The sequence below is a fragment of the Boeremia exigua genome, assembly GCF_020726555.1.
Source record: "Boeremia exigua strain MPI-SDFR-AT-0100 chromosome Unknown C7974scaffold_4, whole genome shotgun sequence".
Taxonomy (NCBI): domain Eukaryota; kingdom Fungi; phylum Ascomycota; class Dothideomycetes; order Pleosporales; family Didymellaceae; genus Boeremia; species Boeremia exigua.
In genome coordinates this window covers 1,295,932-1,310,167 of record NW_025763521.1, presented here as the reverse complement: position 1 = coordinate 1,310,167, position 14,236 = coordinate 1,295,932, and the positions used below count along the sequence as shown (strand labels likewise).

Below are 14,236 nucleotides of genomic sequence, written 5' to 3'. Positions count from 1 at the left end.
CGCCCCAAAGCGGAAAACGTGATCGTCAGGCTGGCAGAATATTGCCCGAACAACGGAGCGCGGACAGCCAATCGAGGCCTCTTGGCGCGGGGACGCGAAACCAGTCGTTGTTGGTGTTCGAATGTAATTCAATGGGGCGCGGCCAATGGGATAATGCGTGCGAGTGATCTGCCTGGTGCGGAGGATGGGCGGATAGGCGTGGACATGCAGATGTAGATCCAGCAAGGAGGTACGTATCGGGGTAGGCACTGTTGACAGCAGCGACGATTGGCGGCGGGCGTGGTAGGCTTCGGGAGTTACGGATACCGGAACTTGTTACAATGAGAGTCGCTGGGAGCCGGTGCCGGTGCCGGTGTCGTTTGGCTCGTGCTGTACGCGCTGCCTCTGGGCGCGTTGGGACGTTGCTTCACGCGTGCTGTCTCGCTACTCCTGTTGCATCCGCAGAACATCCGCAAGGCGTCTGGATAGCAGGCTCGCAAGAAGCCATTGCCCGCCGCCTCCCCTACTCACTCGGGTGCGGATACCGGAAGTCGCTGCAGTGAGAGTCGTCGGGGACCAGTGCCAACGGCGATGTCGTCTGGCGCGTGCTGTACGCGTTGCCTCTGACGCGTTGGAGTATCGTCTTTCACGCGTGCTATCTTTTCACCCACTCTTGATACATCCGCTCTCCTTGTAGAGGTGTCTGGAAGATCCACCGGTGTCTGGCAAGTGCAAGATAGGGTGCAGAACACCCACGATGTCGTGTAGATAGCAGGCTCGTAGAGAGTCACTGTCCCGTGCCATCTCTTCCCTCTGGACGCGTCGCACGCGTCGTGGCGATGCTTTCACGCGTGCTGGCTCTTCTCTCTCTGCATGCCATCTCTTCTCCCTGCTTCTCCCTACTTCTCCCCTACTTCTCCCTGCTTCTCCCCTGCCTCTCTTCCCATACCCACCCACCGCACCACACACTTAACAAAGAAACAGAGATAAAAGAGAAATCAAACTCACCAAGTATTCCCGAGCGTCTTATTCCCCTTGGACTCGGCAAGGCGCAGGAACTGCGCTGCTTTGAACTATTCAGGTGGTCAGTGAGGCGTGCGCGCGCGCGTGTGTGTACAATTCCTGGGCGTGATGCGTGTGTGCGTGAACAGGCTGTGTGCGTGCGTGAACGGGCTGTGGATGCCACGCCGCTGAATGCTCTGCCGGCTTGCTTCGAGACTGCATCCGCGCGGCTGGCAGCTCTGTGAGCTCTGCTCTCGCGGCTGGTATGGGCTACCACGGCAGCCGTACAGCACGCAAGAAGCCTCTCCCAGCCGCGCAGCAGAGCAGCACAGCGCCCGCAACAACCCACGCACCCCAGCATCCCTCCGACCCAGAAACCACAACTACCCCGGCTGCTTGCAACATGTACACGTACCTTATCCTTCTTCGCCCCAAACCCCTCGACATAGCACCACGCAACCTCATTCATCGCATCCGCATCCCCCAGATTCGCCGCAGTCTCGTAGTACGCCCTAGCCGCGGCCGGATCCTTCGCAACGCCCCACCCATTGCGGAAGCAATTCGCGAGCTCGTACATAGCCAGCACGAGCTCGCCCTTCGCACTCCCGCCCTTTAAGCCCGCGGATAAGGCGATCTGCTCGACCTGCGCGCTGTTGCTCGCGGCGAGCGAGAGGAAGTGCACGGCCTGCGTCTGGTCTGCGTCGATGCCCCAGGCGTGGCGCAAAGCCAACCCGTAGAGGACCTGCGCGAGCGCATTGTTCGGCCCCGCGGGGTCCGCGAGGCGGCCGAACAGCGCGGTCGAGGCCTCGAGGTTGCCTTTTTCGTGCAGCCGGATGGCCTCCTGGATCTCCGTCTCGTCTGCGACCGCGCCCGTGGAGGGGTTGCGCTGGACCCCCGGGCGCGGCGACACGGGCGCGGGACTCATGCCCAGCGCGGCCATATCGGCGCTGATCTCGATCGTCGGGGTTGGCGGCGCAGAGTGCGCGGACGCCGCGAGCGGCCCGCTCTGCACGAGCACGGTCGCGCGCTTCTCCCAGCGCGCTTCGTCCTCGGGGGTGCGCGCGACGGGGGCGTCGCTGAGGTCCGGCAGGTTGGCGGGCACGTTGATGCTGGTGTGGGATTTCGAGCGGCCGAGGAGGCGGGCGCCGAGGGTGCCGGAGCGCGGGCGCGCGGCGTCGTCGCTGGTGCGCGGGCTGGGCTGCGGGCTGGTCGCGCTGGTGTGCGAGGCGCGGCGGAAGCGGGCGAAGCCGCGGGCGTCCTTGGGACTCAGGAGGGGTGCGTCGGCGCGCGTGGGGTCGCCGGGGAACGAGGGGGGCTCGATGGCTTCGTGCGTGCTGGTGGTCGTGCGGAAGAAGTGGAATTCGGGGACGCTGGGGCTGAGGGCGGGCGGGGCGGCGGGCGCGCCTGTGGCGCCTTCGTCTTTGATCTTTTCTTTCTTCTTGAGGAGGTCTTTGAGCGCCATGGCGGGCTGTCGGGCTGAGTGGTGGGCGTCCAACGTTCAAGGGATAGACGGCCGAGGGAGGGGTGATGCGGTCGCAGCTGCAGTCTCGCAGCGGGCGCGGGTGCGTGGAGGATCTACTTTATTTTCAATGTGGTGCTGTAGCGGCGCAGCTTCTCAGTAAAGGTGGCACGATGCATCGAGCATGGCTGAGTTGTGCCGCGTAATGTCAGATTGAGGTGAGTTGCTGTAGGACAGCCAAGAGCCCCCAGCCCGCCTAGCTCAGCCTCCTCAGCTGTCTATTTCCGTTGGAGATTACGAAGTACGTCGATCACGTTGGAATGCTCGCCAACAGGGTCGTTTAATTGTCTGAAATGTGTTCTCTTAATTATCTGTACATGTTTTTCTGCTCTACTATCGTATATAAGAATGTCCGCCCGTCACCACCAGAAGCTAGGAAACTACCGAGGATCACGGAAACGCTGTCGTCAAGCGCAAAGGGGTATCATCGCATACGCACCATGTCATGGCAACGCTGAATCGAGACTGGGACGTCAAAACCGCCCAATAGAGAAGTAAAAGCACCTACCAAGTTAAGCAATCGACGACTTCGATGCACGAGGTTAGGTAAGCGTGGTGCGGCGCGGGAGAGGGAGCCTACAGGGTTTGGGGCGAGCACGGCCATGTCACCCCTCGGCATCGAGAGGGACAAAGTCGACCTGTTCTGTGAACAGGGGCGCGCGAGAAGCGTCAGGGCTCCAGCTGCGCGCCAAGTTCTCGACGTCCGGGGAAGTCGCCCCGGACCGGTCTTCTGGCGTCGAGCGGCCAGCCGTCTTGCGCATGCGAGACGCACGGTGGACGTGACGGTGTTGGCATTTGTCGCCGCGGATGCACTCGCCTTTGTTCGCAAAGTCCGGGCACTCGTACGCATGCAGGTCCGCGCACTCGGCGCCCTTTTCACAATACCCAAGACGTCCAAACGCATCACAAATTTGGGCTGCGGGATTGACACGGATATGCGCAAAACGACACTCCTCGTTCGTGCACCGACCCTCTTGAAAATGGAGACAGGTCGGGACGTTGTGCGGCGTGGGCTCGTGGGACAGAGCGCAGTGCGCCCCTCTGTTGCAGTCGCTCTTGAAGAGCCAGCGCTTGCAGAGCGCCTGTTTGTGTGGATCGTGGACGAGGGGGCAGCCGTGGCGGGTACATAGGCCTGTTCAAAGTCAGAGGAGTCGTGAGGGGGTGGTGCGTCGAAGTTAAGGCGGGTACCTGTCGATGTGAAGGTTGCGCAAAGCTGTTTCAGGTCTGCGGGTGGCTGGCTGTTCTGTCTGGAGTGAGCAGTCGACAGAGGCGCTGAACTGGGGGTCGAAGCAGTGTCGGTGCCAGCGACCTCGGCAGATGCGTCTGGCTTGTTGAACACTACGGTCCGGTTCTTGAATTTGACGCCGTGAGGTTGGCGCTGGTACGGGTGGTAGCCAGCCCCTCGCCCTCCGTAGGCATATCCTCCGCGATGCGGGTCTCCTCGATTCGAGCCATTGAATGCGCCGCGACCGCGAGGCGCATAGCCGTTTGTGGAGTATGCGCCGCCATCGGCGTGGTTCGCGTGGCCATTCGAGGATGCAAGTCGTTCCTGCTGCTCTTTCTTCATGCGCGCAATGTAGCCTGAGTTGGGACCGTCAATACACCTCCCACATAAGCCTCCTCTTCCACGTACTGTTCAGTTCGGCGCGCGCTCGTAACCGCTCTTCATCTGTGCTCATCGCGCTGATTTGCTCCATCGTGTACGGTGGGGGCCCGGGTGGTGCCATGCTGGATACTCACTCAGGTGTCTATGATCAGTTACTCTGTGCAAAGGTTAGTACTACGTGAGTGCAATCTTTGTTGCCCGTCGAGCGTTCGAGTGGCTGAGTGGCGGGGCGGAAGGCACGATTACGAGATCATCTTTCAACTTTACCGCACGTGACACCTTCACTCAGCCCTCGAGAAACATCGAGAATCTTTGTACATGTCAGCAATCTGTCCGCGATGGTGTTGAATTCACGACTTCTGACCGGAACGATGTTTTGGTTAATTTGATTCGAATGCATAGATGGTATCTAGTGATAAACGGACTGACATGCTTACACCCACCATGCGTCCCAATGATATGCGCCGTCCCAATGCCCAGTCGTACTCCGATGCAATGCATAGCTTCATGCCGACGGCCTAGTCGTCTGCGTCCTCGTTGCCGTTCAGCTCGTTCAGCTGCTTCTTCTTGATGTGCAGATCTTGCTGCTGTCGCTCGATGGTCTTGTTCATGCGCTGTTTGAAGAGCGGGTTGTTCTGCTTGTCGCGCGACTCCATGCTTTGCTGGACTGCCTTCTCCAGCTCCGCAATCTCGGCCTCCAACAGCTCTCTACGCTGTTGTTCGGCGGCAGCGGCCTCGTCGACTTCCGAGTCATCGTCATCATCATCATCATCGTCGTCGTCATCGTCCTCGGCTGATGTGGCGGCGGTGGGCGTAGCCGGGGCAGTCTCGGGCTCGACGACGATTCTGCCGCTCTGCAGTGCATGCATGGCTGCGTCGTGTGCGGTGACAGGCGTCTGGCCTTCCATGGCGTCGCCGAACAGAGCCTCGATGTCGTCGCCGTCGGCTTGTATCTCGACGTCGTCGTCCTCCATGAACCCGGCTTGCAGCATCTCTTCCAGGGCAGCAGCGTCGACTTCCTCGATTGGTGTCTCTGCAGGTGCGTCCATCATCTGCTCGTCTTCGTCGTCTTCCGAGGCAGACTCCTCCTCAGACTCTGCGCCCTCCTCGACGAGATCGTACTTTGTGTTCTCGGCATTATCGTCGGCCTCGAGCAGGGCGTTCATCTCCGCCTCGGCTCGCTCGACGTCAAGGTAGGATTTTCGCGGACGGAAGCGCCTCTTGCGGACCCAGCGCATGGGCGGGGTGAGACCGTGAGGAAAGCGATGCGAGTTTTCGTCGACATAGCCTGGACGCGGGTACTTCTTCGCCTCGTCCTCGTTCTGGACTCTACCCAGAACGAGGAGCATCTGGCACACGTCGGCGGTCTTGACCCAGTCTTTCTTGTTCCAGCTCTTCATGGACTCTATGATGTTGGGCAGCTCGACCATCGAGGCTGCGTAGTGACGCCCCTGTATCGTGACCATGGCTCTCCGGCCCTCCTTGTCGAAGAATCTAAAGTGCACGCCCGGCCCGCCCTGCATGGCGCTCCGGCCGATGGTCTTCTCCTCGATGGACTTGCGCAGGAGGTCGCAGTCGGACCCTGGCAGCATGCGCAGGATAAACTGGCTCTCGATGGCGGGGTCCTTCTCTGCCTCTTCGGCCTCGCTGTCGTAGCCCACGCCGGGCGGTCGGAAGGGAGGCCGCCCCGCGCCCTTGACTTTGAGCAGCGTCGTGCCGCGCGGGGCAGAGGCACCCGCCGAGGCTTTCGGCTTGATGGAGAGCTTGAGGGATGTCGAGCGGTTCGGAACCGGCGGCGGCGGGCGTCGCACGGGCACTGGCGGCTCCTCCATGTCGTCGTCGTCGTCGCTCTCGTCGACGCCCTCCAGGCTCTTTAGCGTCGGCTTCGGCTTGCGCTTTGCGACGGGCGCCTCGCCGTCCTCGCCATCTTCGCGCGCGCGCTTCTTGAAGCTCACTTTGCTGGAGAACGACGAGTTGCCGTCGTCGCCCTTGGTCTTCTTGGTGTACTTGCGCTTGGGCTTGAGCGGGTCAGCGGGTCCATCGCCGTCTGCGGCTGGCGTCGCAGCGGGCTTCAGCTTGAGCTTGAAGCCGCCCGGCTTTGCAGGCGTGGGCGCGGGCGCGGCGTCGGCGAGGGCAGGCGGCGCGGCTGCTGGCGCATTGCCGGCCGGGGCGTTGGGGTTCTTGAGCTTCAGCTTCATCGTGGCGACGTCGGGGTGGGGTGTCCGGGCATGGGCGGGCAGCTCAGCGCGACGGCGCACGGCGGGATGCGGCAGCGGCGGGAGTGCTGCGACGGGAGTTGGTTGCGACGGCAGGGCACTTCGTGATGCGGAGGTCGTCTTGGCAGCCGCGATGAAAGTCCAAGCTCCGACGCGCCTTCACTGCACCACCACCCGCACCCACCCGCCCCAGCAATGCGCTGGCTGCCCGCGCAATAACCGCAGACACCGACGGGCTCTGCAGCCACCACCACCGCCCCGCCCCGCGCCATGTCCGAGCACGACCTCTTCGTGAGCCTCCTGCGCCCGGCGGTGCTCCACATCCTGCGCGCGACCGGCTTCCACTACGGCAAGCCGTCGGCCGTCGACACGGTCGTCGACCTCACCGCGCGCTACCTGACGCTGCTGGCCGAGCGCACCGCCTACAACGCCTACTCCAGCCACAACGACCTCACCCCCGACATCTCCGACGTGCGCATGGCCATGCAGGACTGCGGGCTGCTGGTGCCGACCATGACCGCCGGCGAGGAGCTCTGGAAGGAGTTTCTGCGCACCCCGCTCGACGCGTACAACGGTGAGTCGGGCGCCCGCGCCATGGAGGAGCGCCGCCGCGACGCCGAGGACACGCAAGACGTGGCCGAGTTCATCGAGTGGGTCACGGGCGAGCAGAACAAGGAGATCCGCCGCATCGCCGGCACATACAAGCCCGTCGCGACGAACCCCACTGAGCAGCTGGACCAGCTGGAGATGGAGGACTACCTCAACAGTGCGTCAAGCCCGCACCGCAGTCTCTAGACATCACTGACACGCACAGCGCTTATGAAAAAACACAGCAAGACCGGCGTCGAGTCGCGCTTCCAGGGGACTGTGCTCGGCATACCGTCTGAGATCCGGCCTGTCAAGATTGAAGGGGGCGGGCCCGACTCGATCGAGGAGTGGAACCGCAGGACAAAGGTCAAGGCCATCAAAGCAGCAGAGTCGAGCGCAGAGGATCACAGCACTCCAAGCGCCTCGAGACAGCAGTCGGAGGACGTGGTCATGGAGACGGAGTAAAATACCCATCATTGCATCACACAGCATAGCGCAGGCGTCAGGTTTTATTTTTCACGAGGTATGTAGAGACATAGGGTACCAGCATCTTACCAAATGCAAAAGTCAAGCTTAATCTTCGCCAACGCGTGCCCTGCATTACGCGCTCCAGCCTGAGATGTGCTAGGGCAGTTAGAGCAAAGCACCAACGCGCCGTGGGGTGCGATTTGGATGACGCGCCCCGCCTACGTCATGGCATTCACCGACCACCCGACCTTATATTCCACAACGCCCACCGCGCCATTGACTTCCACACGACCTCGCAACCAACACCACTCACCCCCACCATACCTGACAACCCCACCACCACCACAATGTCCGCCCTCTCCCCCACCGGCCCCGCGCAACCATCCCAGGCCCAAGCCTACGAAACCCCCGGCAACCCCGCCTCCACCAACCCCTCCGAAGACGCCGCCCAGTCCTTCAACGCCGCCGACAACTCCGCCTCCGTCGCCCAGCGCGTCCCGCAGAAACAAGCCTCCGACGCCGCCGGCCACCGCAACGCCAAATTCGAAGAAGGCGCGGGCGTGCACGGCGCGCCGCCCGGCGAAGAGAGCAAGGGCCTGAGCCACGAGGACGTCGGGCGCCACCGGGAGCTCGACGGCGAGCAGATGGCGGCGCCGGGCGAGGGGCGGGTCGCCGAGGCTGTGCGGAAGGGCGGCGAAGGGATGGGGGGTGGCGGCAGTGAGCCGAGTTTCACGAGTGATTTGGACCGGTGAGTTGGGCGCGCTGGAGACGGCAAGAGGCGTGTGCTAATTGTGTGTAGCAAGAAGGCGGAGCAGCAGGAGGCGCGCGAGGCGATTAAGCAGGATAGGGCGGGGGCGGCGCGGGACGGTGGGCTGGCGGGTCAGACGGGCGGGCCTGCGAATCCGGTGGGGCAGAACAATTATCCCAATGGCGGGCCATTGAGGCAGTAGAGCGAGGAGTGGGCTGGAAAGGAAGGGAGCAGCGTTGGGCGTTGCGGCGGAAAAGCGAGGAGCCAGCGTTGACGAGACGACAGCGTTGGCGAGACGAGCACGATGAATAAACACAATGCAACGACATGAACCCAAGGTCTTCCTGCAACACAGATGCCGTGCATACAACATAGGCCGTTGCTTGTGCATCCCCAAACCCACCACCCAGCATCACCCCTCATCGCAACCACCGTCACCAAGCCACACCTACCTCATACAGCACACAACAACCACACACACCACGAAAATCACCACCACTCACTCAACAACCCTCAGTCATCAATCATCGAACATCAACGTGATTATCCTAACTAAGCACCACAGCCCAACGTTACGATACAGCACCACATGAATCCATAACCCAATAACCCAAGAACCCAATAACCCAATAACCCTATAACCCAATAACCCCTCGGATGCGGACCTACCACGGCCCCAAAAGCCGGTGGTCTCAGTCATCAAAACGCCTGTTGAACCCAGAAAAGAAAAGAAGAGATTGGAGTGGTGGAGCCACTCTATCCAAACCCAGTGCTCCAAAGCCCGAGGCTTCAGACGGGAGAAGAAAAGAAAAAGTGAAAGAGGAATGGGGGTGGGGAGTATGTACATCTCAACAGCGTTTAGGCTCGCCAGCGCCCAGGACCGCGGACTCTACGGCGCGAACCCGTACCCCTCGGCGACGAAGCCGAAGGCGTCGCTGAACAGCACGGGGTCCGCGTCGGCGGGGGTGATGCTCGCGCTGAGCCCGTAGTCGAGCGGGAGTGGGGGGAGTGCGTGTTGGCCCGCGGGGAGGGGGAAGGGGGGCTGGGGGTGGGTGAAGGAGGGGGGGAAGGACTGCTGGGGCTGGGGCTCGAAGGCTTGCTGGGGCTCGAAGGACTGTTGGGGCTCGAAGGGCTGCTGGCCCTCAAACGCCGACTGCGCTTCAAACGCCCGCTCAGCCTCAAACCCCTGCTCGGCCTCCAACCCGCCCATCTCCGCATCAAACCCCTCCTCCGCCTCCTCAGCCTCGCCCTCGCTCGCCTCACCCCCTCCCCCAACCTCAACCTCCACAATCCAGTACCGCCGCAACCACTCCATCCCCGGGTGATCGCCGCCGCCAATCCCACCCCTCTTCTCGCCCCTGCCCCTTCCCCTCTTCCGAGGGTGGAAGTGCGCGCGTCTCAAGTGCGCAGCCGCGTTGTAGTACGCCCCGTACACCTTCCCGGCCTTGCAGTGCTTGCACGCGTCGAGGAACTTGGCGTCGAACGCGGGCGCCACGCACTTGTAGCCCTTGCGCACGGCGGCGTGGGCGCGCGCAACGTGGCGGTCCAGTTCGTGCGTGCCGCGGAAGCCCGCGGGGCGCGCGTTGCACTGCGCGCACAGGATCTTGGGGTGCGAGGGGCGGATGTAAGGGGTTTTGGGGAGCAGGGCGACGGTTTTGGTGGTCCCGTCCGGATGGGCGATTTGCGTGGTTGTCGGGGACGCGGAGGGGGGGGTGTCGGGGGAGAGGGACTTGGGCGCGAGCGGGCGGCTGGCTGCGGAGTTGATTTCGCGCGCGCGCTGGGAGTGGCGCGGCGGCGAGGTCGAGGACTCGCTGCCGCTGGTGCTGGTGCTGCTGCTGCTGAGGCTGGTGTGGCTGCGCTGCGAGGCGTGCGATGTCGACCTCCGCATATCCTCCGCCAGGTCCGACGTGTGCGCGGGAGACGCAAGTGCGTGTGCACTTGCGGGAGAAACAGACGAAGAGAGGGCAGGAAAGAAGACGGTTTCACTGGCGACAGGGCCAGTGAAGGAAAGGAAATGTGGATCGAACTTCGATCCATTGATACATGAAAAGGAAAGCGCGCTATCCTCGGGGAGGATAGGCATAAACGACAAATCAGACGGAACGCGCACGCAAGACTCGTCAAGGAAAGAGGTGTTCAGACTGCTCTGACGACTCATGGCGCTACTAGATTGAGTAACAGGAGTCATCAGCGCAGTCTGAGGGGTGCTGGGCGAGGTGGAGCAATCTGACGATTGGCCCCATTGGGGGGTTAGTTGCACGTGCATGTTTTGAAAGGGCACTGAGGGCGACGACGCCTCGATACAGCTGTGGACGTAGTCACCAGGAGTGTACTCAACCGTCGTCTCAGGGATCACCTGGAGACTGGCCTGGGCGCGCATCGTGTGCTGCGAGTAGAGTGCGTAGTCGCTAGCCGGCTCGGCGGAGGTCACGGGCCAGAGGCCAAAGTCACTTGCTGAGCGCTGGAGGTCGAGGGGCTCTGGGATCGCGGCGGACCGGGGACGCGAGACCGGGGCGGACTGTGTGCGGTCCATCTGCTGCGGTTAGAAGGGAGAACGACGACCAAAGATTGTGTCCATACTGGGAGTTGTGACAAGCTCGTCATGCTATTGGGCATCGTCCGGGGGATCTGGTGGGCCATCGAGGGCTGTGCGGGGGTGTCGAAGGCCGTGTTTGGGTACAGCGAGGCTGTCGCCCAGGCCTCCTGGCGCTGCTCCTCCGTGAGGTGGGCATTGCTGTTCCAGAATTCTAAACGAGCCTGCTCAAGTATCGCAAAGGCACTACTACTACTATGCATATAGATATCGGCCATGTTAAGGTCGTCTGCTGTAGGTAGAACTGCACGATATTAATGATCTGCGAACGCTGCTGCGCGTCCTTGAGCTTACAATATAACAACTGGCTTTGGAAGCGGCGGAGGTGAAGTCGAATGAGGTACTTCAGTAAGGTGAGGCGTGCAATTGAGAATCAAGCGGGCCATGACGGGGAGAATGGGCTTTTAGCCCACCACCCGAAATGCGGCAAGCGGTTGATGCGCTGGCTCGAGCGGAGGACGTCTGACAAGTGCGGGACGCGCTGGGCGGGTCGTGACAGGGCCAGGTGTTGCTCAGGAGGGCAATCCAAGTCGATGATCGCTCTGCTTCGCCCCGGGTGTGATTGGACGGGTGTCGACGTGGGCGAGTACCATTCGCCGCCTCGCTTTCTTTTCGGAAGGGCGCGCGCCGACCCTTGTCATCCTAGCCAGGATCCACCCTATCCTGAGCCCACACTCGGTGAAAGGGCAACCACTTTGCTGCGCACGCAGCGGCCGCTTCTGCAGCGTATCCTCGTCGAGTTGGTGTTGCTTTTGCCGGCGCAGCCTGTGTCGCAAGGCACAGCGGCGTCATCCACAAGGGTCTCCAGATCGCGCCTGCCAACCTGCTAACTCACCGTTTGGTGCCGTTGCTAACGCTGCCAATCACGTCCCTTTCGAGGCACACTTTTCGTTTCTTTCTATCGAACGCTTTGGCATCACGCACTTCCTCATCAGGCCAGCGACGAGTCGTACGCTACTTGGCGCGAAATTTCACCGAGCGGCTCATCTCAAACACAGCTTACGAGTCTTCAATTTCCATTTAAGTTTGATTCGATTTTACCAAACATAGACGGTTTCCTCCCGGCATGTCACGAGCCTTCCGTTTGCTGTTCATCCTTCCAAGCCCTTCAACCCGGGCAGCGCCGGCAGAAGCAGCCTCCTTAATCTGATTAGCTGGCGCTTTTGTGGGGAGTCCTGTGGCACGGAGGCGCCCGATGACGCTGACGAGAACGAGAACCTGGAGTGTGTGCTGTACGCAGCGTTCGAGCTGCCGCTGTGCTGAGTCCGCGGAGTGAGAGGCTCAACTTCCGCTACGTCTTTTTCCTCTTCGAGCAGCGCCTGCTGCGGCGTGGGCAGCCAATAGCGGTCCAGGCACTCGTCGGTGGCTGTCTCACTCACCCCCATGCCGTCAAAGTACACGACTATCTGTTCTAGAGCCAATAAATCAGACGGCCGGCGCCCTACTGGATCAACCTCGCTGGCAAACGGATCCAACGTAGCCACAGAGTTCTTGCGCAGCATGGCTTGGTGCCGTTCGATACAGATTGGCCCAGACACGTACACCCTGGTCTGATACTGGTCCTCGAGATCGTCACCCGCCCGCGTGGTGTTTGATGGTGGTTGCGGTCTACGCAATGAGGGCGCCGTTGGCGAAACGGGCGTGGACGTCCCCCGTTTCCCGTGGATTGCACTCGTCGGCCTGAAGCGCCCTGGCTGCGGCTGCGGCAGTGCCTTGGGCGGACCGTACATTTCCAGAGGCGTGCCCAACATCGATTGAGGTGAGTCGACGAGTTCCTCTGGCCCTGTCGCCACAAAGTCCATTCTCAGCCTCGACAGCTGTATCCTGTCCAGCGTCTCCCGCACCCGCGGCTTGTGCGAGAAGGACGCGTTGGGCTGCAGAAACTCGGCGTTTTCATTCTCTTCCAAGTCATCGCTTTCGTCATGTCCCTCTACGCGCCTTGGCCTTTCCTCTTCCAAAACCCTGTCCGTCATCCCGAGGATACTCCTCGCTTTGAGATCGCTGTCGGATGACAAGTGTCTCGAGTACCTCGCCGTCAGCGCACTATCCCGCTTCTGCAGTCTCGCACTCAGCGCCCGTCGCGGCACCTGTGGCGTGAATTCCGGCGAGCTGAACATGCCAGGCGGTGCCGTGTCAGCCTTTTGACGCGAACTTGGCCTCCGCACAATCGCGGCGACGCCGCTCATCCTTTTGAAATGCTGTCGCAGCGACTGCCTCCGCGAAGGCGGGGTCACTGCTATCGTCGGCGTCTCAGGCGGAGTGCGCGGCATTTCCGGCTGAGGCATCTTGGTAGCTTCTGGGGTAAGAGCAATTGGAGTCGGACCGTCGTCGCTGTCCGCTTCACTATCTGTGTTCTCGCAAGACGTGTTCGCAAAATTCATAAACGTCCAGAGGCCGTCGATGTCAAGGAGACTGAGGTCGCTGATCTCGCTTGTCGGGCGGGCCGCGAAGTTGGCAGATGGCAGCTCATCGTCGGCCAGGTCGTAGTAGTCCTCACCCGTGGTTTGCATCATGACAAGTCCCGTCCGCGGTCAATCGCAGGAGAGCGGAAGGCAGTCCGACAGCGCTTGCGCGGTCGCTCGGCGGTATTTGGATCATGCTTCTTTGTTCGGACCCTGTTGTGATGCTTGCAGAGCCGCACGCGCTGCCTCCGCCTCGAGTCTTGCCAGACCCGAACGACAAAGAAAGCTCGCGAGTCTGGGGCGGCTAAGCACTACCATCCCTTCGGGTAGTACAAAGGTCTAGGTGTCGAGGCTAATCCCCCGCTCGGTTTGCAGCTCCCAAGGCGGTGCAGTGCGTATTTATACCTTTGTCGAGGGGTCTGGTGCTCCCTTGCTTGCACCACGTTTCCCGCGTCAACTCTGTCAGAGACGCCATGTCGGGTAAATGAAAGAGATACGTTGTCGAGTATCATGTGTATTGCGTTGGCAGTTGGTGATTGGTACTTACCTCCATACACAAAGGAGCAAAGCCGCACACCAAGCTTTTGCTTTGTCCCCCGATCGCGAAGATGAATGCTTCGCTCCCACACATTCATTCAACACCATGCATGAATAGGCGACTGCGCCTCTGCAGAAGGACTAACGGCCATAGTACAGATGTCGTCCTTGGAACTGAATACCTCCATGGCGTACACTTCAAAACACCGACTATGACACTGTGTTGTCGGAGAACACCATTGGTGCGCGCTGCAGACATCAGAGGACGAGACCCAAGATTGAGGACTCCTTGCTCTGAGTCCGCGCCGCCCCCACAGATGTGTCAGGCAACAGTTGGAGGGTCCGGTTACGGACCCGAGTTGGTGGGGCTGTTGTGCAAGGTTCCTTTCTCCGTCTGGAAGCTTTGCGGTGTTGTTACAGCAGAGTAGGGGCTTGGTGGTGTGGGTCGTCTGTCTATTGAGTGCACATTCGTGGATGTTGTTCTTGGAGCGGATGGCTGATGGAGTAGATCGGGTCGTTGGCGCTGGTGCTGGGTGCTGGGTGGCGTTGGCTGAATCGTCGACTAGACGTCCTCGTTG

The 14,236-nt window shown here is 61.2% G+C and overlaps 7 protein-coding genes across 7 annotated transcripts; 2 read left to right on the top strand and 5 right to left on the bottom strand.

Moving 5' to 3' along the window:
• Positions 1-983: 983 nt before the first annotated feature.
• C7974DRAFT_432675 (uncharacterized protein) lies at positions 984-2,443 on the bottom strand (the record flags this gene model as incomplete). The annotated part of the gene is made up of 3 exons (XM_046144869.1): positions 984-1,052; positions 1,097-1,197; positions 1,369-2,443. 3 exons carry the CDS (start codon positions 2,441-2,443, stop codon positions 984-986), a joined length of 1,245 nt encoding a protein of 414 aa, XP_045999079.1.
• Positions 2,444-3,105: 662 nt separating this feature from the next.
• Positions 3,106-4,227, bottom strand: C7974DRAFT_411316 (uncharacterized protein; the record flags this gene model as incomplete). The annotated part of the gene is made up of 3 exons (XM_046143547.1): positions 3,106-3,632; positions 3,689-4,081; positions 4,134-4,227. The coding sequence occupies 3 exons, from the start codon at positions 4,225-4,227 to the stop codon at positions 3,106-3,108; spliced, it is 1,014 nt and encodes a 337-aa protein (XP_045999078.1).
• A 144-nt stretch (positions 4,228-4,371) lies between these two features.
• On the bottom strand, positions 4,372-6,407 carry C7974DRAFT_422819 (transcription initiation factor-like protein TFIID subunit 7). The gene is made up of 2 exons (XM_046144349.1): positions 4,471-6,407; positions 4,372-4,416 (listed from the first exon to the last, which is right to left on the bottom strand). Exon 1 carries the CDS (start codon positions 6,302-6,304, stop codon positions 4,625-4,627), a length of 1,680 nt encoding a protein of 559 aa, XP_045999077.1. The 5' UTR covers positions 6,305-6,407; the 3' UTR covers positions 4,372-4,416; positions 4,471-4,624.
• A 94-nt stretch (positions 6,408-6,501) lies between these two features.
• C7974DRAFT_149244 (bromodomain associated domain-containing protein) lies at positions 6,502-7,499 on the top strand. The gene is made up of 2 exons (XM_046135739.1): positions 6,502-7,088; positions 7,137-7,499. The coding sequence occupies exons 1-2, from the start codon at positions 6,593-6,595 to the stop codon at positions 7,373-7,375; spliced, it is 735 nt and encodes a 244-aa protein (XP_045999076.1). The 5' UTR covers positions 6,502-6,592; the 3' UTR covers positions 7,376-7,499.
• Positions 7,500-7,725: 226 nt separating this feature from the next.
• On the top strand, positions 7,726-8,328 carry C7974DRAFT_411313 (uncharacterized protein; the record flags this gene model as incomplete). Its single annotated transcript, XM_046143546.1, has 2 exons — positions 7,726-8,126; positions 8,178-8,328. The coding sequence occupies 2 exons, from the start codon at positions 7,726-7,728 to the stop codon at positions 8,326-8,328; spliced, it is 552 nt and encodes a 183-aa protein (XP_045999075.1).
• A 1,071-nt stretch (positions 8,329-9,399) lies between these two features.
• Positions 9,400-11,249, bottom strand: C7974DRAFT_450982 (key lime pathogenicity protein; the record flags this gene model as incomplete). The annotated part of the gene is made up of 2 exons (XM_046145766.1): positions 10,686-11,249; positions 9,400-10,662 (listed from the first exon to the last, which is right to left on the bottom strand). Coding segments are annotated over exons 1-2 (1,515 nt in total), but the record flags the coding sequence as incomplete, so codon positions are not given.
• Positions 11,250-11,789: 540 nt separating this feature from the next.
• On the bottom strand, positions 11,790-13,480 carry C7974DRAFT_149230 (uncharacterized protein). Its single transcript, XM_046135738.1, has one exon. The coding sequence runs from the start codon at positions 13,230-13,232 to the stop codon at positions 11,811-11,813; it is 1,422 nt and encodes a 473-aa protein (XP_045999073.1). The 5' UTR covers positions 13,233-13,480; the 3' UTR covers positions 11,790-11,810.
• Between the last annotated feature and the right edge of the window lie 756 nt (positions 13,481-14,236).